The sequence below is a fragment of the Hypanus sabinus genome, chromosome 25 (genome assembly GCF_030144855.1).
Source record: "Hypanus sabinus isolate sHypSab1 chromosome 25, sHypSab1.hap1, whole genome shotgun sequence".
NCBI lineage: Eukaryota > Metazoa > Chordata > Chondrichthyes > Myliobatiformes > Dasyatidae > Hypanus > Hypanus sabinus.
The window spans coordinates 44,227,680-44,251,770 of NC_082730.1; the positions used below are offsets into that span (position 1 = coordinate 44,227,680).

Consider the following 24,091-nt stretch of genomic DNA (forward strand, 5'->3'; position numbering starts at 1 on the left):
GTGGGTGGAGGTGTTGATCAGCCTTACTGCCTAGGGAAAGTTACTGATTTTGAGTCTCGTGGTCCTGGCATGGATGCTGTGTAGCCTTCTCCCTGAAGGGAGTGGGACAAACAGTCCATGAGCAGGGTGGGTGGGTTCCTAGTCCTTTTCCAGCATCTTTTTGTATATATGTCCTTGATGGTGGGTAGGCTGGTGCTGGTGATGCTTTGGGCAGTTTTAACTAACTGTCATATTCCTAAGTAAGTTATTTTTATTTCCTTTTCAGTTACTGTATTCAATATTTACTTTAAATGTTTAAATGATTTCATCAAAATCAGTAATTTTCTACTCCCAATCTTGTATTTTGTACAGTTAGATATATCAAACCCCTGCACTTTCCTTATAGAAGCTCATCAGAGGATGTTGCTGAAGGGGTTCTTCACGAGCAAGAAAGGAGCTTGCTTCTTGAGAGCACTACCTTGTACTGTTTACCATAAGAAATGCAAAGCCAATTGGATGCTTCTACCCAAAACGTCTTGCGCTCCATTTCCCATTAGAATTCAAATCTAATCTACTCTCAAGTTTGCACTGACTGGCAAAACAGATCTGAGAGAAAATATATAGGATGCTACAGTAGTGTAGCAGTTGGTGCAAAACTATTACAGCTCTGAGCATTGAAGTTTGGAGTTAGATTTGAATTGACTTTCTGATCCTTTAAGTACATGAAGAACAAAAATCTTTACGTTGTGTCTCTGTTTAAATGTGCAATGTGCGATCATAGTAATTTATAATAAATAGAACAGTCAATGTAACATAGAAATACACTCAAATCAGTGTGAGTTTATGAGTCTGATGGCGTGGTGGAAGAAGCTGTCCCGGAGCCTGATGGTCCTGGTTTTTATGCTGCAATACCGTTTTCTATTTGGTAGCAGCTGGAACAGTTTGTGGTTGGAGTGACTCAGGTCCCCAATGATCCGTCAGGACCTTTTCTCACATCTGCCTTTGTGTATGTCCTGAATCATGGAAAGTTCACAACTACAGATGCGCTGGGCTGTCTGCACCACTCTCTGCAGAATCCTGCGATTAACGGAGATACAGTTCCCATACCAGGCAGTGATGCAGCCAGTCAGGATGCTCTCAATTGGGCCCCTGTAGAAAGTTCTTTGGATTTGGGGGCCTATACCAAACTTTCTCAACTGTCTGAGGTGAAAGAGGCGCTGCTGTGCCTTTTTCAGCACAGAGCTGGTGTGTACAGACCATGTGAGGTCCTTGGTGATGTGGATGTCAAGGAACTTCAAGCTGTTTACCCTCTCAACCCCAGATCCATTGATGTCAATATGGGTTAGTCTGTCTCCTTTCCTCCTCTAATCCACAACCAGCTGCTTTGTTTTTGCGACATTGAGGAAGAGGTTGTTTTCTTCCTGAGGGGTTCCTGAGTTGAGGGTCAGAGGGGTGGAGGTGAGGGAGCGCACTCTTACCACCTGCTGGTGATCTGACAGAAAGACTAGGATCCAGCTGTACAAGGCAGGGTCAAGGCTGAGCTATCTGTCGAGCCTGGAGGGAATTATGGTGTTGAATGCTGAACTGTAGTCCATTCTCACATAAGCATCCTTCTTCTCCAGATGTGTAAGGAGTGTATGTAGTGCAGTGGCTATTGATTCATCTGTTGATCAGTTGTGTCAGTAGGCGAATTGTAGGGGATCCAGTTTTGGTGGTAGCATCCTGCAGATGTAGTCGTTTACCAGCCTCTCAAAGCATTTGCTTATTATTGAGGTGAGTGCGACAGGACGCCAGATGTTCAGGCATGTTACCTTGGTCTTTTTTGATACAGGGACAATGATGGATAATTTCAAACAGGAGGACACTCTACGCTGGGAGAGGGACAGATTAAAAATGTATGTAAACACACCTGCCAGTTGTACTGCACACATCCTGAGTACTCACCACTGGATGCCATCCAGTCCAGCAGCCTTGCGACTGTCCACTCGTTGGAAACATCTGTACCTCAGCCTCAGAGATGACCAGGTTGTAGCGATGACTTTCCTCGGATGCTCAGAGTTAGCGATATTGAGCCAAGTGTAAAAGCAATTGCGCTCATCTGGGAGAGAGGCCATGATGTTGGCAGCACCACTAATGTTTGGCTTTGAAGTCTACGATGGTAGGCAACCCTCGCCAAGAGTCACGTGCTATTCATAGTGAACCTTGACTCTATCTTGTCCCTGTATTGTTGTTTTGCAGCCTTGATAGCTTACTGCAGATTGTAGCTGTTTTTCTTGAGCTCCTGCTGACTGCTGACAGCATAAGCTCTGTTGTGCAGTCAGTGCTGCTCACACGGAACTATTGATCCAGAGTTTCGGACTCACCCTGACCAACTTCTGATGAAGCACGTGTCTCCATCCATGAACTCAGAGACATTCTCATCATGGAAGACATTCCAGTTGACGTCATCGAAGCTGTCTTGCAGTATGGAGACCGATTGGTTGGACCAACAGTGGACGGTTTTAACTGTGGCCATCTCTTGTTTCAGCTTCTGCCTGTATGTTGGCAAAAGATCAAAGCGTGATCTGATTTTCCAAAAGTTGGGTGAAGGAGAGCTTTGTAAGCACAATTCCGGCACCATCTGTAAAAAAAAAATTGGACTTACTTCCTATGAGTGTATGGTTTCCTCTGGGTGCTCCAGTTTCTTCCCACAGTCTGAAATCATACTGGTTAGTAGGTTAATTAGTGATTGTAAACTGTCCTGTGATTAGACTAGTACTCAGTAGGTGGGTTGCTGGGTGGTATGGCTCATTGGGCCTGAAGGTCCTGTTTTACACTGTATCCCTAAATAAAATCATGAGTTAGTCCTGTAAATTTCTGAGCTATGGTGCAAGCTCATGCACATAATAAACACTGTATCTTGTTTCTATCAACTGCCTTTTTATTTGTTCATATGTGAATATGGTTCGCCAAGGTTATAGCTGGAGGAAGTAGTGGGGATAAGCTCCCACTACCTTTTAAATGCTCCTGGTGGCATGCGTCATAAATAGACTCTGTCAACCAAGTTCAGCTCCTGATCTTCAGAATGAAAAGCTTGAGCATGTAGATATTAAGAAAGACGATGTGCTGGAGCTTTTGGGAAGCATCAAGTTGGATAAGTCACCGGGACCAGATGAGATGTACTCCAGGCTACTGTGGGAAGCGAGGGTGGAGATTGCTGAGCCTTTGGCGATGATCTTTGTCTCATCAATGGGGACGGAAGAGGCTCCAGAGGATTGGAGGGTTGCGAATGTTGTTCGTTTATTCAATAAAGTGAGTAGAGATAGCCCAGGAAATTATAAACAAGTGAGTCTTACCTCGGTGGTTGGTAAGTTGATGGAGAAGATACTGAGAAGTAGGATTTATGAACATTTGGAGAGGTATAATATGATTAGGAATAGTCAGCATGGCTTTGTCAAGGGCCTTACAAGCCTGATTGAATTTTTTGTTGATGTGACTAAACACATTTATGAAGGAAGAGCAGTAGATGTAGTGTATATGGATTTCAGCAAGGCATTTTAAAAGGTACCCCATGCAAGGCTTATTGAGAAAGTAAGGAGGCTTGGGATCCAAGTGGACATTGCTTTGTGGATCCAAAACTGGCTTGCCCACAGAAGGCAAAGAGTGGTTGTAGACAGGTCATATTCTGCATGGAGGTCGGTCACCAGTGGAGTGCCTCAGGGATCTGTTAACATAAGAACATAAGAGATAGGAGCAGGAGTAGGCCAATCGGCCCCTCAAGCCTGCTCTGCCATTCAACAAGATCATGGCTGATCCAATCTTAACTCTAGTTATCACCGAATCCCACAAGGCAACAATGCCAACCAACAGGGCACCATGCCGCCCATTTTATTTTATTATTCATCCCGCCAAAACCCATGTGATCACCCGGGGGGGAAAAAACGATTTGCCAATTGAGGAGAAAATATCTGGAAAATTCCTCTCGGACCCATCCAGGCTATCGAAAACTGGCCCAGGAGATCACATGGCTGATCTAAACCTAGCCTCATGTCCACTTACTTGCTCGCTCACCGTATCCCCTAATGCCATTTTTATCCAGGAAAATGTCTATCTTTGTTTTGAATTTATTGAGTGCAGTAGCTTCCACAGCTCCACTACTCTCTGAGTGAAGAAATTTCTCCTCATCTCAGTCCTGGAACGGCATCCCCTTATTTTAAGATTATGCCCCCTAGTCCTAGTTTCACCCATCATTGGGAACATTCTCCCTGCATCCACCCGATCAAGCCCCTTCACAATCTTATATGTTTCAATAAGATCACCTCTCATTCTTTGGAACTCCAATGAGTAGAGTCCCAATCTACTCAACCTCTCATCATACATCAACCCACCCATCCCTGGAATTAACCTAGTGAACCTTCTCTGCACTGCCTCGAGAGCCAGTATGTCCTTTCTTAAATATGGACACCAGAACTGCAGGCAGTACTCCAGGTGTGGTCTCACCAATACCCGGTACAACTGCAGTAAGACCTCCCTGTTCTTATACTCCATTCCCCTAGCAATAAAAGCCAGCATTCCATTGGCCTTCTTGACCACCTGCTGCACTTGCATACTAACTTTTTGTGTTTCCTGCACCAGGACCCCCAGATCCCTTTGCACAGAAGCACTTTCCAGTTTCTCTCCATTTAGATAATAACTTGCTCTATTATTTTTCCTGCCAAAGTGCATGACCTCACACTTGTCAGTATTATATTTCATCTGCCCAATCACTCAGCCTATCTATGTCCCTCTGCAGGGTTTTAATGTCCTCCGCACTCATTACAGTCCCTCCCATCTTTGTGTCATCAGCAAACTTCGATACATTGCACTTAGTCCCTTTCTCCAAATCATTAATATAGATTGTAAAGAGTTGGGGTCCCAACACCGACCCCTGCGGAACACCACTAGTCACCAATTGCCAGTCTGAGAATAAACCATTTATCCCAACTCTCTGTTTTCTGTTAGAAAGCCAATCCTCCACCCATGCCAGAATATTATCCCCAATCCCATGATTTTTTACTTTAAGTAATAACCTTTGTTGTGGCACCTTGTCAAATGCCTTTTGGAAGTCCAAATACACCACATCCACTGGTTCCCCTTTATCTACCCTATATGTTATGTCCTCAAAGAACACCAACAAATTTGTCAAACATGACTTCCCTTTTGTAAAGCCATGCTGACTTTGTCCTATTAAGCTATGTTTATCCAAATGCCCTGTTACTGTTTCCTTAATTATCAATTCCAACATTTTGCCAACCACAGATGTTAGGCTAACTGGCCTATAATTCCCAGCCTTCTGTCTTTTGCCCTTTTTAAATAAAGGAGTTACATTAGCATTTTTCCAATCTGCCGGGACCATTGCCAAGTCCAGCGAGTTTTGAAAAATTATCTCTATTGCATCCACAGTCCCGACTGCCACTTCCTTTAAGACCCTAGGATGCAAGCCATCCGGCCCAGGGGATTTATCCACCTTCAGTCCCATTAATTTATCAAGTACCATTTCCTTGGTGATTTGAATCGTAGTTAGCTTCTGTCCCCCTAGAGCCCCCTGTTTATCCAGTAAGGGTTCTGGGACCCTTACTCTTTGTCATTCTTATAAATGACCTGGATGAGGAAGTGGAGGGATGGGTTAGTAAGTTTGCTGATGACACAAAGGTTGGGGGTGTTGTGGATAGTGTGGAGGGCTGTTAGAGGTTGCAGCAGGACAATGATAGGATGCAAAACTGGGCTGAGAAGTGGCGGTTGGAGTTCAACCCAGATAAGTGCGAAGTGGTTCATTTTGGTAGGTCAAAGATGATGGCAGAATATAGTATTAACGGTAAGACAGTTGGCAGTGTGGAAGATCAGAGGGATCTTGGGGTCTGAGTCCATAGGATGCTCAAAGCAGCTGCGCAAGTTGACTCTGTGGTTAAGAAGATGTATGGTGTATTGGCCATTCGCCTTCATCAATCGTGGAATTGAATTTAGGAGTTGAGAGGTAATGTTGCAGCTATATCAGACCCTGATCAGACCCCACTTGGAGTACTGTGCTCAGTTCTGGTCGCCTCACTACAGGAAGGATGTGGAAGCTATAGAAAGGGTGCAGAGGAGATTTACAAGGGTGTTACCTGGATTGGGGAGCATGCCTTATGAGAATAGGTCGAGTGAACTTGGCCTTTTCTCCTTGGAGCGACGGAGTATGAGAGGTGACCTGATAAAGGTGCGCAAGATGATGGGAGGCATTGATGGTATGGATAGTCAGGCTTTTCCCCAGGGCCGAAATGGTTGTCACAAGAGGACACGCGTTTAAGGTGCTGGGGAGTAGGTACAGAGAAAATGTCGGGGGTAAATTTTATACTTAGAGAGTGGTCCGGCAATGGTGGTAGAAGTGGATACGATCAGGTCTTTTAAGAACCTTTTGGGTAGGTACATGGAGCTTAGAAAAATAGAGGGCTATAGGTAAGCCTAGTAACTTCTAAGATAGGGACATGTTCGGCACAACTCTGTGCCGAAGGGTCTGTATTGTGCTGTAGTTTCTCTATGTTTCTATATTTTCTATATGTAGTTTAGCTACTATGCCTGGTGGAACAGTTTCTACTGACAGGAAAAGAGGCAAAGATAGATTACTTGAGTGAATCTGCAGATGCTGGAAATAAAAACACAAAATGCTGGCAGAACTCAGCAGGCCTGACAGCATCTATGGGAGGAGGTAGTGACGATGTTTCAGGCCAAAACCCTTCATCAGGAGTGAAGTATCATGGGATGGTGGAGAGGGGATAAGAAGTGGGGGGACGGATGAAGTAGAGAGCTGGGAAGTGATAGGCTGGAGGGAAATGGGCTGGGGGAAGGTGGAGAATTATGGGAAATAAACGAGAAAGAAAGGTAGGGCTGGGGGGAGATTATAGTGTGGGGGGAAAAAGAGAGAGAAAGAGAACCAGACTAATTGATGGATAGAAGAAACTTTCCAAAGTCATTGAATATCCCTTGGAGTACAGTTAAGTCAATCATCAAGAAATGAAAAGAATATGGCACAGCTGTAAATCTGCCTGGAGCAGGCCATCCTCAAAAACTGAGTGATTGTGTAAGAAGGGGACTAGTGAGGAAGGCCATCAAGAGACCTATGACAACTCTGGAGGAGTTACAAACTTCAGTGTCTGAGATGGGAGAGACAGTGCATACAACTGTTTCCTGGGTGATTCATGGGAGAGTGGCAAAGAGAAAGCTGCTGATGAAAAAAGAACTCAAATGAAATCTTGGCCAGAGTTTGCCAGAACGCATGTGGGAAACTCTGAAGTCAGCTGGAAGAAGGTTATATAGTCTGATGAAACATACTGACATTTTGGCCATCAGACTAAATGCTGTGTTTAGTGTAAGCCAAACACTGCACAGTATCAAAAACACCATCCATACCATGAAGCATGGTGGTGGCTGCATCTTGTTGTGGGGATGTTTCACTGCAGCAGGCCCTGGCAAGCTTGTGTAGGTAGAGGATAAAATACAGGGAAATCCTGGAGAAATATCTGATGAAGTCTGCAAGAGAACTGCAACTTGGGAGATTTGTTTTCCAGCAAGACAATGGCCCTAGCATAAAGCCAAAGCAACACAGGAATGGCTTAAAAACAACAAAGTTAATGTCCTGGAATGCCCAAGTCAGAGTCCAGACCTCAATTCAATTGAGGATTTGTAGCTGGACTTGAGAAAGGATGGTCACTCACAATCCCTGTGCAATCTGACAGATCTTGAGCAGTTTTGTAAAGAAGAATGGGGAAAATTTGCAGTGTCCAGATGTGCAAAGACGATAGACACCTATCCACATAAATTGAAGGCTGTATTTGCTGCCAAAGGTGCATCTACTACATACTTGAAGGGAGTGAATACTTAAGCAATCAATTATTTTGTGTTTTATATTTAATTTTTAATGTTTTGTGTTTATGTTTTTATGTTCAGGCAGGTTTCTTGACACAATATGTAGATAAGCCTACAAGAGGAGAGGCTGTACTTGACTTGGTATTGGGAAATTAACCTGGTCAGGTGTCAGATCTCTCAGTGGGAGAGCATTTGGCGATAGTGATCGTAATTCTGTCTGCTTTAATTCTGATTGGAGAGAGATAGAAACAGGCAAGTTAGAAAAGTGTTTAATTGGAGTAAGGGGAATTGTCAGGCTATCAGGCAGGAAATTGGAGGCTTAAATTGGAAACAGATGTTCTCAGGAAAAAGTATGGAAGAAATGTGGCAAGTATTCATGGGATATTTGAGTGGAGTTTCTTTTAGGTATGTTCCAATGAGGCAGGGAAGTTATGGTTAGGGTACAGGAACTGTTGTATACAAAGGCTGTAATAAATCTAGTTAAGAAGAAGAGAAAAGCTTATGAAAGGTTCAGAGAGCTAGGTAATGTTAGAGATCTAGAAGATTATAAGGAAGGAGCATAAGAAGGAAATTAGGATAGCCAGAAGAGGCTTTGGCGGGCAGGATTAAGGAAAACCCCAAGCCATTCTACAAGTATGTTAAGAGCAAGGGGATAAGATGTAAAAGAATAGGATCTATCAAGTGTGACAGTGGGAAAGTGTGTATGGAACCGGAGGAAATAGCAGAGGTACTTAATGAATACTTCAGTATTCACTATGGAAAATGATCTTGGTGATTGTAGTGATGATTTGCAGTAGACTGAATAGCTTGAGCATGTAGATATGAAAAAAGAGGATGTGCTGGAGCTTTTGGAAAGCAACAAGTTGGATAAGTCGCCGGGACTGGATGAGATGTACCCCAGGCTACTGTGGGAGGCGAGGGAGAAGATTGATGAGCCTCTGGCAATGATCTTTGCATTATCAGTGGGGATGGGACTGGTTATGGAGGATTGGAGGGTTGCAGATGTCCCTTTCAAGAAAGGGAGTAGAGATTGCCCAGGAAATTATAGACCAGTGAGTCTTACCTCAATTGATCCAAGATGGCGGCGCGACATAGCTTGCAGCGGCCACTTCGGACTCTGGATTGGGGATTGCCAAACGTTATGTGGATTTTCTGGTGTCTGTTTTGTAATATGCTTTTGTGATATCATTCTGGGGGAACATTGTCTCATTTTTTAACTGCATTGCATTTGTGGTTTCTAAATGACAATAAACTGAATCTGAATTGTTGGTAAGTTGATGGAGAAGATCCTGAGAGGCAGGATTTATGAACATTACGAGCCTGATTGAATTTTTTCAGGATGTGACTAAACACATTGTTAAAGGAAGAGCAGTAGGTGTAATGTATGTGGATTTCCACAAGGCATTTGATAAGTTATCCCATGCAAGGCTTATTGAGAAAGTCAGGAGGCATGGGATCCAAGGGGACATTGCTTTGTAGATCCAGAACTGGCTTGCCCACACAAGGCAAAGAGTGGTTGTAAACAGGTCATATTCTGCATGGAGGTTGGTCACCAGTGGGGTGCCTCAGGGATTTGTTCTGGGACCCCAAAATCTTTGTGATTTTTATAAATGACCTGGATGAGGAAGTGGAGGGATGGGTTAGTAAGTTTGTTATCAGCTTGCTGGTAACACAAAGGTGTGGTGGATAGTGTGAAGGGCTATCAGAGGTTACAGCAGGACATTGATAGGATGCAAAACTGGGCTGGGAAGTGGAGATGGAGTTCAACCCAGATAAGTGTGAAGTGGTTCATTTTGGTAGGTCAAATATGATGGCAGAATATAGTATTAATGGTAAGACAGCTGGCAGTGTGGAGGATCAGAGGGACCTTAGGGTCCGAGTGCATAGGACGCTCAAAGCTGCTGCGCAAGTTGACTCTATGGTTAAGATATGGTATGGTGTATTGGCCTTCATCAATCATGGAATTGAATTTAGGAGTCGAGAGGTAATGTTACGGCTATATAGGATCCTGGTCAGACCCCACTTGGAGTACTGTGCTCAGTTCTGGTTGCCTCACTGCAGGAAGGATGCAGAAGCTATGGAAAGGGTGCAGAGGAGATTTGCAAGGGTCTTGCCTGGATTGGGATCGCTCCTGATGAAGGGTTTCGGCCCAAAACGTCGTCACTACCTCCTCCCATAGATGCTGTCTGGCCTGCTGAGTTCTGCCAGCATTTTGTATTTTTATTTATTTCCAGCATCTGCAGATTCACTCGTGTTGCCTTAGATTGATTTTGTAGTAGGTTAAAGGGTTGATACAACATCATGGGCTGAAGGACCTGTACTGTACTGTGCTCTACTGTTCTATGTTCTAGTCCAGCCTAGTAACCACATTGCATTTTATGGACAGTTGTTTACTAAGTGAAAGGTTCAGGCTGAAATGGAGTCGATGCCAATCCAGCTCATTCCTGGATGGTGTTGAGTTTTTTCTGCATTTTCAAAGCTCCATGTTTCTAGATAATTGAGTATTTAGAACATGCACTGAACCATGATCAGAAAGAGCATACTCCTCTCTATGAACATTTAGATATCGAATTTAGTTGTGTGCAGTCCTGGCAAAGTAAGAAGAAGAACAGTACAAATGCTATTCAAGATTCTTCTGCCAGAGGGAATACTGTATTTTATTGTAACAAATACATCAGTATTTGCTGTACCTTCAGTTCCCCCCACCCCAGCCCAAAAACAATCACATTTTGTTTTGCTTTAATCTAAATATCACTTCCCGATATTAACTAATACTGCAGGTGAATGGACTTGTATTAATTTTTGTTATCTGTCTTTATAGCAGTGATGTGGCCACCATGCTTGAGCGATTTGGAGGTGAGTGCTTTTATATTAAAATATTATAAAAATGGATTTCTATTTGTAGGAATGGACAAAATGGAAGAACTCGTCTAGTCATGTGTAAAACTGAGATCCTCTAATTCAGAATTGTTTGAGTTAATTACTTTAAAATAAAGCCAATATTTGCAAAAGGAAAACTATTAAGAACTATGATTGATTTAATATCTTCAGTATTTTTGCAGTCAGTTGCAGATACCACACATTTGCCCAAGTATTGCAGGATTGTATTTCAGATTATACAGACCAAGAATTCACAGTGTTCACAGAATGTGTATAGACACTTGTTTATTAAAGCAGCTGTTCTACAGCAGAGTATGGATTTAACACAAACAAGTGCTAGGAGCATAACATTTTGTAATAATTCCTTCACCTAACAATAGGGCATATTTTCCAGCCCCTCAAGCATGACTGATGTAGTTACAAAGCATCTTGAAGGGGGAAAATACCCAGGTCAATAAATAAGCTGAATGTTTCTAATTACTTTATCCTTATTTTTCATGATTACATCTTTATGTGAGCAGACTAATGGTTTTTGCCATGGTTGCTATATTTTCATCAAGCAATAATGAATTGATCATGGGGAACAAGGACATGGCAGACCAATTGAGTAACTACTTTGCTTCTGTCTTCACTAAGGAGGACATAAATAATCTTCCGGAAATAGTAAGGGACTGAAGGTCTAGTGAGCTGGAGGAACTGAGGGAAATACATGTTAGTAGGGAAGTGGTGTTAGGTAAATTGAAGGGATTAAAGGTAGATAAATCCACAGGGCCAGATGGTCTGCATCCCAGAGTGCTTAAGGAAGTAGCCCAAGAAATAGTGGATGCATTAGTGATAATTTTTCAAAACCCTTTAGATTCTGGATTAGTTCCTGAGGATTGGAGGGTGGCTAATGTAACCCCACTTTTTAAAAAAGTAGGGAGAGAGAAACCGGGTAATTATAGACCGGTTAGCTTGACATTGGTGGTGGGGGAAAATGCTAGAGTCAGTTATCAAAGATGTGATAACGGCACATTTGAAATGGGAAAGGAAAATCATGACTGACGAATCTTACAGAATTTTTTGAGGATGTAACTAGTAGAGTGGATAGGGGAGAACCAGTGGATGTGGTATATTTGGATTTTCAAAAGGCTTTTGACAAGGTCCCACACAGGAGGTTAGTGTGCAAACTTAAAGCACATGGTATTGGGGGTATGGTATTGATGTGGATAGAGAATTGGTTGACAGACAGGAAACAAAAAGTGGGAATAAACAGGACCTTTTCAGAATGGCAAGCAGTGACTAGTCGGGTACCGCAAGGCTCAGTGCTGGGACCCCAGTTGTTTATAATATATATTAATGATTTAAACAAGGGAATTAAATGCAGCATCTCCAAGTTTGCGGATGACACGGATCTGGGAGGCAGTGTTAGCTGTGAGGAGGATGCTAAGAGGATGCAGGGTGACTTGGATAGGTTAGGTGAGTGGGCAAATTCATGGCAGATGCAATTTAATGTGGATAAATGTGAGGTTATCCACTTTGGTTGCAAGAAAAGGAAAACAGATTATTATCCGAATGGTGGCCGATTAGGAAAAGGGGAGGTGCAGTGAGACCTGGGTGTCATTGTACACCAGTCATTGAAGGTGGGCATGCAGGTACAGCAGGCGGTGAAAAAGGCGAATGGTATTTGGCATTCATAGCAAGAGGATTCGAGTACAGGACCAGGGAGGTTCTACTGCAGTTGTACAAGACCTTGGTGAGACCACACCTGGAGTATTGTGTGCAGTTTTGGTCTTCTAATCTGAGGAAAGACATTCTTGCCATACAGAGAGTACAAAGAAGGTTCACCAGATTGATTCCTGGGATGGCAGGACTTTCATATGAAGAAAGACTGGATCGACTGGGCTTATACTCGCTGGAATTTAGAAGATTGAGAGGGGGATCTTATTGAAACGTATAAAATTCTAAAGGGATTGGACAGGCTAGATGCAGGAAGATTGTTCCCGATGTTGGGGAAGTCCAGAATGAGGGGTCACAGTTTAAGGATAAAGGGGAAGCCTTAGGACTGAGATGAGGAGAAACTTCTTCACACAGAGAGTGGTGAATCTGTGGAATTCTCTGCCACAGGAAACAGTTGAGGCCAGTTCATTGGCTATATTTAAGAGGGAGTTAGATATGGCCCTTGTGGCTAAAAGGATTGGGGGTATGGAGAGAAAGTAGGTACAGGGTTCTGAGTTGGATGATCAGCCATGATCGTACTGAATGGCAGTGTAGGCTCGAAGGGCCGAATAGCCTACTTCTGCACCTATTTTCTATGTTTATGTTCCTATGAGTTAATAGTAGGTAAGAATGACACAGTAGTGTAGTAGCTACCACTATTACATCACTATTACATATACTATTACATCACCAGTGATGTGTGTTCAGTTCAGCCACTGTTTGTACTTACTACGAGAGGTACTTATCCACCATTTTAGAAGGTCAGACCGGGTTCCGAAGGAGACGGGATGGCCGGAAGACTTCCAACAAATGCCTCAGCCTCCTTCACTGATTTAAACCACTTATATTCTCCAGTAGTAAGCATAATTCGAAGATCGGCTGGGTTTCGAAGGGAGGGTCTGAGTCCACAATCAAAAGGCACTTTCATTACACCTTTAAACTCAGCACACATCTTCAGAACCTGGGGGACAAAATCCTCCACAAAACGAATGACTGTATTTTGAAAAGCAAAAGTACCTCTGCGGTGTGCCTCCATAATCAAACGGCTTTGTATCCAGCTCAGATGGTGTACCTGGCCACTTGCTAAAGACCACTGCTGATCAACTGGCTGGAGTGTTCACTGAGATCTTTATTACCTTGCTTCAGCAGTCTGAGGTATCTACTTGCTTCACGTAGGCTTCAATTGTACTGGTGGCTAATAAAAACATGGTAACCTGCCTCAATGACTATTTTTCAGTAGCACTTACATCCACAGAGATTGATTGTTTCGAGAGGTTGTTGATGAAACATTTCAGCTCCTGCTGGAGAACTGACTTGGATCTGCTCCAAATTGCCTGTCAGCACAACAGGTCCACAATAAATGCCATCTCACTGGCTCTTCACTCAACTCTGGAACATCTGGACAGCAAAGATCAACTACAGCTTGGCATTCAATACTAACATCCCCTTAAAACTAATCAATAAACTTCAAGACCTTGGCCTAAATACCCTCTTGTGCAATTGGATCCTCGATTTTCTCATTTGCAGATCCCAGTCAGTTTGGATTGGCAACATCTCCTCCACAATCTTTATCAGCAACACAGTGCTATGTGCTTAGCCTCTTGCTCTGTTCACCATACACTTATGACTGTGTGGTTAAGCACAACTCCAATGCCACATTCAAGTTTGCTGATGACACCACTGTCATAGGCCGCATCAAAGGTGGTAATGAATCAACATATAGGAAGGAGATTGAAAATCTGACTGACTGGTGCCATACCAACTACCTCTTACTCAATGTCAGCAAGACGAAGGAGATGATTATTGACTTCCGAGGAGGAATGTTGAGATCCATCAACCTCATCAGGGAAATCAGAGGTGGTGAGGATCAGCAACTTTAAATTCCTTAGTGTTATCACTTAAGAGGACGTCGTGGGTGCAGCATATTAGTGCAATTACGATGAAAGCATGGTAGCACCTCTGCATCCTTAGGACTTAGTGAAGATTTAGTATGACATCTGAAACTCTGACAAACTTCTTTGGATGTGTAGTGGAGAGTATATTGACGGGCTGCATCATAGCCTGGCATGAAAACACCAGTGCCCTTGAATGGAAAAACCTACAAAAAGTAGTGGATGTGGCCCAATCCATCATGGGTAAAGCCCTCTCCACCATTGGCACACCTACACAGAGCGCTATCGGAAGAAGGTACAGGTGCATCAGGATTCACACTGAGGTTCAGGAACAGTTATCAGGCTGTTGAACCAAAGGGGATATCACTGAAATGTTCCCACAACCTGTGGACTCACTTTCAAAGACTGCTCATCTCATGTTCTCTATCTATTGCTAATTTATTTATTATTTTTTTTCTTTCTGTATTTGCTCAATTTATTGTCTTTTGCACACTGATTGTACACCCAGTTTGTGTGGTCTTACATTGATTCTGTTACAGTTATTGGATTTATTAAGTATGCCTGTGAGAAAATGAATCTCAGGTTTGTATATGTAACGTGTACTTAGAAACATTAAAGTTCAAAGTAAATTTATTATCAAACTCTGTCACCATCTCTAGCAACACGTTCCATGCACTCACCACTCTAAAAAAAAATACTTCCTCCAATCGACATAAAATCATGCTCCTAATATAAGCCATTTCCAACCTGAAAAAAGTCTCTGTCCATTGACTCAATACCTTTTATCCTATGTACTTCTATCAGATGTAAGCCCAACACAGTAACCACAGTAAACATTGTCTCACACAGCTACAAGGGAAATCACAATTATACAGTCAAATCCAACACCACCTTGAGAAGTTTCAGGGTAAATTTCTCAGCAAATGGGTCTCATTCTTCTCTGCAAACAATGCTGGTAAAGTCACCAGCTGGAGTCAGTGAGATAAATGGTACACACATTTGTTGAAATGTTACCCCTTTGCTGAAATATATCCCCTTTGAAAAGAATGGGACGACTGGTAAATCAGTCAAAAACACAAGAGATTCTGATGAAGGGTCTTGGCCTGAAACATCTACTGTTTATTCCTTTCCATACACCAGGGTGATTTCTTCAGTTACCTGATGAGGTAACCATAGCCGTTGGCCAGGAGCAGATGTTGACAGGTGGTCTTTCGACTCTTAACCACTACACTCTCCAATTGGCAGGTCAGCAGTGGTTGCCAAGTCACGACCATCTGCTCCTGACTTCCAGCTCAATTCCTCTTGCATGCTGCATTTCCAGCAAGAGGCTCTTTCTGGTTCCTCCCCCATCCTGTGAGCTGCTTGGTTCTTGCTCTTTTCATCAAGGCCCAGTGCAGATAGTCACCTTCATACCCACCTTTCCGGGAACCCTCTACAGCCGATATCCACAAGCAATAGCCACATCTGCCATTCTATGTCCCTGCATTCTTGGACTAAGAACTGGTATTTCGGGGCCTTCCTCTAATTTCAAGAGGTCTAGAATACAAGAACAGGGATGTGATACTGTGGCTTTATAAAGCACTGGTGAGGCCTCACCTTGAGCATATGAACAATTTTGGGCTGCTCATCTAAGAAAAGATGTGCTGGATTTGGAAAGGGTTCAGAGGAGGTTCACAAGGATGGTTCCAGGAATGAAAGGGTTATCACATGAGGAATGTTTGCTAGCTCTGTGTTGTAACTCACTGGAATCTAGAAGGAGGAGAGGGGATCTAATTGAAACCTTTCGAATGTTGAAAGGCCTAGACATGGTAGATATGGAAAGGGTGTTTCCCATGGTGCGGAGTCAATGACAAGATGGCACAGCCTCAGGATAGTGTCCATTTAAAACAAATGTGGAGAAATTCCTTTAGCCAGGGGCTGGTGAACCTGTGGAATTTATTATCATAGGCAGCTATGGAGACGTTGGGGGTATTTAAGGCAGAGCTTGATAGGTTACGGAGAGGGCCAGGGAGTGGGGTTGAGGAGGACAAGAGAAAGGATCAGCGAAATTGCCTAATTCTGCTCCTATGTCTTATGAACCTCGCATCCTTCATCCCATGATACTGTGAGCTCCACCAAGACAATTTTCTTGACTTTGTTGGACCACTGTATGATGTCTGATCAAAGTGTTGTTTGTACCACCTCCAGGAACTGCAGCTTACTCTCCACATCGACCCTCATCTCCCAAGATTTGGCAGTTTGCAGCAGATTGGATTTAGGCCTCTTTGATATGACTGGTGTGGCCTTCTTGATGAAAATGATTGCCCTGTTTGCCTCTCTTCCAGCTGGTCTATTTTTACACTTCTCCCGCTCCAGCATGTCAGCAAGGGACAGCGTGACTTTGTCGTGGCACCACCTATGCTGTCTTATGTTAAAGCTGTTATGCAGACTGCCTGGACCATGTCACACCTTTCCTTGCACTTGTACCTCCCCCATTGTTGGAAGTGTGCAGAGCCAAGACCTAACCATCCCAGGCATGGGTTGCCAGTGATGTCTCTCAATTGCAAGGAACTCTACCTGGTCTATGGCCGAGTTGGCAGCCCAGTTTCAGCCCAGACTTCTTGTGACTCCTGCTTGGTTTATTTGCTTGTCATTGGATACCCTCAGTGTTAATACAACTGTACACTTTGCCACTTTGAACTCCTCCATTACCAATGACAATGGGAGCTGTAGCTGGCCTGATCTTATGTAGAGTCCCATCTGAAGTAAAACTTGGGGCATCCCCAGCTACCTCCACAGGTGCTTGATGACATTTCTCTCAATGCCTTCTGTAGTGGTCATGGGGAGCTTGTACACTGTGAAAAGCCAGAGCAGCCTTCATAAAAGACCATGTTGGTACAACTATGTCTTAACTTTACCAGTGATCTGGTTTTGTTGCTCTTCTTCAGTCACTCTTTGGTTTGCTATACAGTGTTAGTGATGTTGGCGCTGTTCACCATTGCTGCAATAAACTACTCTCCTAGACACTTTACTGGGTTGTCCTTTATGGATGGAATGACTTCTCCCTGTACTTGAAGACTGAACTTGCTAGTAACCTTGCCCTTTTTGACCACCGTATATCTGGACTTCCTGGCCTTGAAGGTCATCCTAGCCCAGGCAGCTAGTTGTCTAGGGTTTTTAATACCCAACTTGCGTGGACATGGGTAACAGTGGTTACTGTGATGTCATCTATGAACCTGTATTGCACGCTGTTGGATACCAAACTTCACACTGGGCTTCAGGTTACGTCCACTGCTGCTGATATGAGGAGGTTCATACCCATGACTAACAAGATGGGATGGCATGTTTGGTTGGAATTCCTTTTTGGAGGTCTTGCCACCTGATTGTAAAGTGGGCTGAAGTGAAGCTTAGCTTGAACCTTCCTAGGTAGCTGGTGATCATCTCTTGCGTTACTGGTAGGATATGGTAGAGGTCCAGGCCAACTTGGATGAGGACTTGTGGAATTAATCCATCGGTGTTGGTTCGGTTTAACCAGACGGCTGTTAAATCACCTTTCTTCTATCTCGCCTTGCAAATCAATTGGCTGATTATTGAGGTTAGAGCATGAGACGTAGGAGCATAATTGGACCATTCAGTCTATCAAGTCTTTTCCGCCATTTCATCATGGCTGATCCCAGATCCCACTGAACTCCATATACCTGTCTTCTCGCCATATTCTTTGATGCCCTGACTGATCAGGAAGCAATAAATTTCTGCCTTAAATGTAGCTATAGACTTGGCTTCCACAGCAGTCTGTGGCAGAGCATTCCACAGATTCACTGTTATGGTTCCAGCCCCTTAGTATGAACATCGAATTCTCCAACTTCTGGTAATTCCCTCCCTCTCCTTTCCCCCATCCCACTTTCAGTCTGCCTCCTCTTCCAGCCGCCTATCACCTCTCTCATGATTCTGCCTTCTACTACTACCCATAGTGCTTTCCCCTTACATTCCTTCTTCACCTCTCCTGCCTATCCCCTCCCTGCTTCCCCCCCCCATCCCTTGATATTTCCTCTGATTGGTTTTTCACCTGGCACCTTCTTTATAGGGCCCCTGCCCCCTCCTTCTTCAGTCCTGAAGAAGGGTCTTGGCCCGAAACATTGAATGTTCGTTTCAACGGATGCTGCCCGACCTGCTGAGTTCCTCCGGCTTGTTTGTACGTGTTGATTTGACCACAGCATCTGCAGTGTACTTTGTGTTTACTGAGCATTTCCTTCTTGCTTTTATATTCTATTCCCCTTGAAATAAATGCCAACATTGCATTTGCCTTCTTTACCACAGACTCAACCTGTAAATTATCCTTCTGGGAGTCTTGCACAAGGACTCCCAAGTCCCTTTGCACCTCTGATGTTTGAACCTTCTTCCCATAGTAAAAATGCATTATCATACATTTCCCAGCACTGTATTCCATCTATCACTTTTTTGCCCATTCATCCAATTTGTCTCCTGCTGTAATCACATTGCTTCCTCAGCACAACTTACCCTTCCATCTATCTTCGTATCATCTGCAAACTTTGTCGCAAAGCCATCAGATCCATTATCCAAATCATTGACAAACAATGTGAAAAGTAGCAGTCCCAATACTGACCGCTGAGGGACACCACTAGTCACTGGTAGCCAACCATAAAAGGCCCCTTTTATTCCCACTTGCTGCCTCCTGCCTGTCAGCCATTCCTCTATCCATGCCAGTACCTTTCTTGAAACACCACAGGATTTTATCTTGGTAAGCAGCCTCAAGTATGATACCTTATCCAATGTCTTCTGAAAATACAAGAAAATGACATCCGCTGCCTCTCTTTTGTTCACCCTGCTTGTTACTTCCTCAGAGAATTCTAACAGATTTGTCGGGCAAGATTTCCCTTTACAGAAACCATGCAGATTTTGATTTATCTTATTATTAGTTTCTAAGTATGCTGAAACCTCATCCTTAATAATAGACTCCAATACTTTCCCAACCACTGAGGTTAAGCTAACTGGCCTATAATTTCCTTTCTTTTGCCTTCCTCCCTTCCTAAAGTGTGGAGTGACATTTGCAATTTTCCACTCTTCTGGGAGCACGCCAGAATCAAGTGATTTTGAGAGATCATGACCAATGCATCTGTTATCTCTTCAGCAACTCTCTCAGGACTGTGGGATGGTCCAGGTGATTTATCCACCTTGAGACTTTTGAGTTTGCCTAGCACTTTTTCCTTTGCAATAGCATTGATACACATAATTGCTCTCCGACACTCATGGATCTCTGGCACACAGCTGGAGTCTTCGACATTGAAGACAGATGCAAGGTACTCATTAAGTTCACCTGTCATTGCTTTGTCCCCCGTTACTAGCTAACCACATATTTTCCAGTGGTTCAGTATCAACTCTCACCTTTTACTCTTCATATAACTGAAAAATAAACTTCTAGTATCCTGCTTTACATTATTCACTAGTTTGCTCCCATGTTTTATCTTTTCCCCTCTTGTAGTTTTTTTAGTTGCCTTTTGTTGGATTTTCAAAACTTCGCACTCACTTTTGCTACCTAATAAACCCTTTCCTTGGCTTTTTCGCAGTCCTTATCTTCCTTTGTTAGCCATGGTTGCCTACCCCTGCCATTTGAGAATGTTTTCTTCTGTGGGACATATTTATCCTGCGCCTTGTGCACTATTCCCAGAAACCTCAGCCACCTCTGCTCTGCTGCCATCCCTACCAGTATCCTCCTCCAATCCACCTGGGCAAGCTCTTCTCTCATGCCACTGGAGTACCTTTTATTCCATTGTGATACTGGTACATGTAATTTATGCTTCTCCCTCTCAAATTGCAGAATAAATTGAATAATATTATGATCATTGTCTCCTTGGTTTCTTTACATTAAGCTCCCTAATAAGATCTGGGTTATTACACAACACACAATCTCAGATAGGTTTTCTCCGAGTAGGCTCAAACACAAACTGCTCTAAAAAGTCACCTCTTAGGCATTCAACAAATTCCCTCTCTTGCGATCCGACACCAACCTCATCTGCGCAGTCGTCTTGCATATTGAAGTCCTCCATTACAGTAGTGTCATTACCCTTATTACATGCTTTGCCCAGCTCCCTTTGCAATCTCATTCTCACATCTTGGCTAATATTTGGAGGCCTATCTATGATTCCCATGTTTTTTTTCACCCTTGCAGTTTCTTACTTCCACGCACAGTTACAACATTCTCTGACCCGATATCACCTCTTTCTAAAGATGGTTCCATCTCTTACCATCAGAGCCACACCACTGCCTATGCCTTCCTGCCTGTCCTTTCAATACAAAGTATATCCTTTGATGTTAAACTCCCAGCTCTTCCTTCCATGACTCAGTGATGCCTGCAACGTCATACCGACCAATTTCTAATTGCGCCACGAGTTTGTCCATCATATTCCAAAAGCTACACGCATTTAAATATAGCACCTTCAATCCTGCAACATCAACAGATTTCACTCGTATACCGGTGATATTAAACCTGACTGATTCTGATCTTTTCCACTGTCTGCTTAGAAGTGAAACCTTTATGGGAAAGCGGTAACACGACACTTGCAAATTAAGATGAAGTTTGGTTGGGGGACTGACAACTGAGGAAATGGATCTTTCCTGGCTGGAGAGTGCTGCTGGGATTGTCACTGTCTCCATCCAACTTTGCTGATGAAATAAAGCTAGATGGCCTTATGAGCTGTGAGGAGATATTGATAGGCTAAGTGAAATGGCAGGGTCATAATAGATGGAATATAATATAGAAGGATGTGGTTATCAATTTTGATAGAAAAATTGTAAAGCGAGGAATGTCACTACTTGGGTCTGTGGTGCAGAAGATAAAGAGGGAGAAGACAGAAGCAGTAGTGACTAGGGGCTCAGTATTCAAAGGAACAGACAAGAGATTCTTTGGATATGAACAGGACTCCCGGAAGGTATGTTGCCTTCCAGTTACCAGGGTCAGGGACATGTCGGATTGCGTCCATAGCATTTTAGAGAATGGGAGAGCAGCCAGATGTCTTGGTACATATTCCTGGGAAGGAAAAGCAATAAGATCCCGAAGAAAGAATTTAGAGAGCTGGGCAGAAAGCTGAGAAGCAGGTCCTCCAGGATAGTTATTTCTGGATTGCTACCTGTGCCACGTGCTGGTAAGGTAAGATTTGACAGATAAATGAGTGGCTGAGAAACTGGTGCAGGTGAAGGGCTTCAGGTTCTTAGATTATTGGGATCTCTTCTGGGGGAGGTGACGGGTTGCACCTGACGCAAGGGGGAACCAATATTTTTGCTACCAGATTTGTTAGAGCTGTTGGGGAGTTTTTAAACTAATTTGCCAGGGGTGTGGAAACCAGAGTGAAGGGACTCAGGATAGGGCTGATGGCCAAAAGCCAAGATAGCAGTCAGACTGACAGGAAAGGCAGGCAGATGATAGGACAAAATTGCAGCCAGCAGAGTGAATATCAATACATTAGGGATGCAAAATCAAAAAGGGTAGCAATACAGCACTTAAACTGTTATATCTCGATGCATGGAGTTTAAGAAACAAGGTGGATGATCATGTTGCATTGTTACAGGTTGTCAGATACGATGGTGTAGCTATCACTGAATCATAGCTGAAGGATGGTTGTAGTTGAGAGCTGAATGTCCAAGGTTACACGTTGTATCAGAGGGATAGGAAGGTAGGCAGAGGGGGTGCTGTGGCTCTGCTGGTAAAGAATGGCATCAAATCAATAGATGTGACATAGGATTAGAAGATGTTGAACCCCTTGTGGGTTGAGTCAAGAAAATGCAAGGGTAAAAGGACCCTGATGGCAGTTATATACAGGCCATCCAACAGTAGCTGAGATGTGGACCACAGATTATATGAGAAAATATAAAAGGCATGTTATGATAGTCGTGGGAGATTTTAACATGTGGGTCAATTCAGAAAATCGTGCTGGTAATGGATCTCGAGAGTGAGTTTGGTGAATGCCTGAAAGATGGCTTTTTGGAGCAGTTTGTCGTTGAGCTTACTAGGGGATCAGCTATACAGGATTGGGTGTTATGCAATGAACCAGAAGTGATTAGGGAGCTTAAGGTAAAAGAACCCTTTGGAGGCAGTGATCACAATACAATTGAGTTCAACTTCAAATTTGATAGGGAGAAAGTAAAGTCTGATGTAGCAGTGTTTTAGTGGAGTAAAAAAAAATATAGTGGGATGAGAGAGGAATTCGGCAAAGTAAATTGGAAGGAGCTGCTGGCAGGGATGGCAGCAGAGCAGCAACAGCATTAGTTTCTGGGAAAAACAAGGAAGTTGCAGGACACATGTATTCCAATAACGAAGAAGTCAAAGCAACTGTAAAAACCAAAGAGAGGGCATACAACAAAGCAAAAAAGTATGTAAAAAATAAAAGAGAGATAAGAGTGGATATAGGACCACTAGAAAATGAGGCCAGAGAAATAATAATGGAGGACAAGGAATGGCAGTTAAACTAAATGAGTATTTTGCATCAGTCTTCATTGTGGAAGACACTAGCAGTGTGCCGGGTGTTATAGAGTGTGAAGGAAGAGATGTACAGTTAGTATTACAATGGAAAAGTTTGTTCATATAGCCTGAAAACCTAAGGGTACATTAGACAGCCGGACCAGATAAGCTGCACACTAGGGTTCTGAAAGAGGCAGCATTAGATAATTGCAATGATCTTTCAATAGTCATTGGACTCTGGCATGATGCAAAAGGACTAGAAAATTGCAAATGTCACTCCATCCTTTAAGAAAGGAGGAAGGCAGCAGAGAGGAAATTATAGACCTGTTAGCCTTACCTCAGTGGTTGGGAAAATGTTGGAGTCTATTGTTAAGGATGAGGTTATGGGGTACTTGGTGACACAGGACAAGAAGGGAGAAAGCCTGCATGGTTTCCTTCAGGGAAAATCTTGCCTGATGAACCTGTTGGAATTCTTTGAAGAAATTACAAGTAGAATGGATAAAGATGCAGTGGATGTTGTATATTTGGACTTCCGTAAGGCCTTTGACAAGGTGCCACACATGAGGCTGCCTACCAAGATAAGAGCCCACGGTACTACAAGAAAGTTACTAGCATGGTTAGAGTATTGGCTGATTGGTAGGAGGTAACAAGTGGAAATAAAAGGATCCTTGTCTGCTTGGCTACCAGTGACGAGTGGTGTTATGTAGGGGTCAGTGTTAGGATGACTTCTTTTTATGCTGTATATCAGTGATTTTGATGGAATAAATGGCTTTGTTGTCAAGTTTGCAGGTGATACAAAGATTGGTGGAGGGGCAGGTAGTGTTGAAACAGGTCGGCTGCAGAAAGACTTAGATAAGGAGAATGGCAAAGGAAGTACAATTTTGGAAAATGCATGGTCATGCATTTTGGTAGTAGAAATAAATGTTCAGACTTTTTTAAATGGGAAGAAAATCCAAAAATCTGACATGCAAAGAGTCTTGGGAGTTCTTGTGCAGAATACCCTAAAGGTTAATTTGCAAGTTAAGTTGGTGGTGAGGAAGGCAAATGCAATGTTAGTATTAATTTTAAGAGGTCTTGAATACGAGAGCAAGGATGTGATGCTGACACTTAATAATACACTGGTATGGCCTCACCTTGAGATATTGTGAGCAGTTTTGGGTTCCTCAGTTAAAAAAAGATGTGCTGGCATTGGAGACTGTCCAGAGGTGGTTCACAAGGATGATTCCAAGAATTAAAGGGTTATCATACGAAGAATGTTTGATTGGCTCTGGGTTTGTACTCACTGGAATTTAGAAAGAAAGGGGCTATCTCACTGAAACATTTCTGATGT

General features: G+C 43.2%; 1 protein-coding gene across 1 annotated transcript in view; it reads left to right on the forward strand.

Annotated features, from left to right (window-relative positions):
* Nucleotides 1–24,091, forward strand: part of sycp3 (synaptonemal complex protein 3) — a 172,964-nt gene that overhangs the window by 80,853 nt on the left and 68,020 nt on the right. Inside the window, exon 4 of the mRNA XM_059950682.1 lies at nucleotides 10,661–10,695. Coding sequence (XP_059806665.1) covers nucleotides 10,661–10,695 — 35 coding nt within the window. The remainder of the gene's footprint in view (nucleotides 1–10,660; nucleotides 10,696–24,091) is intronic.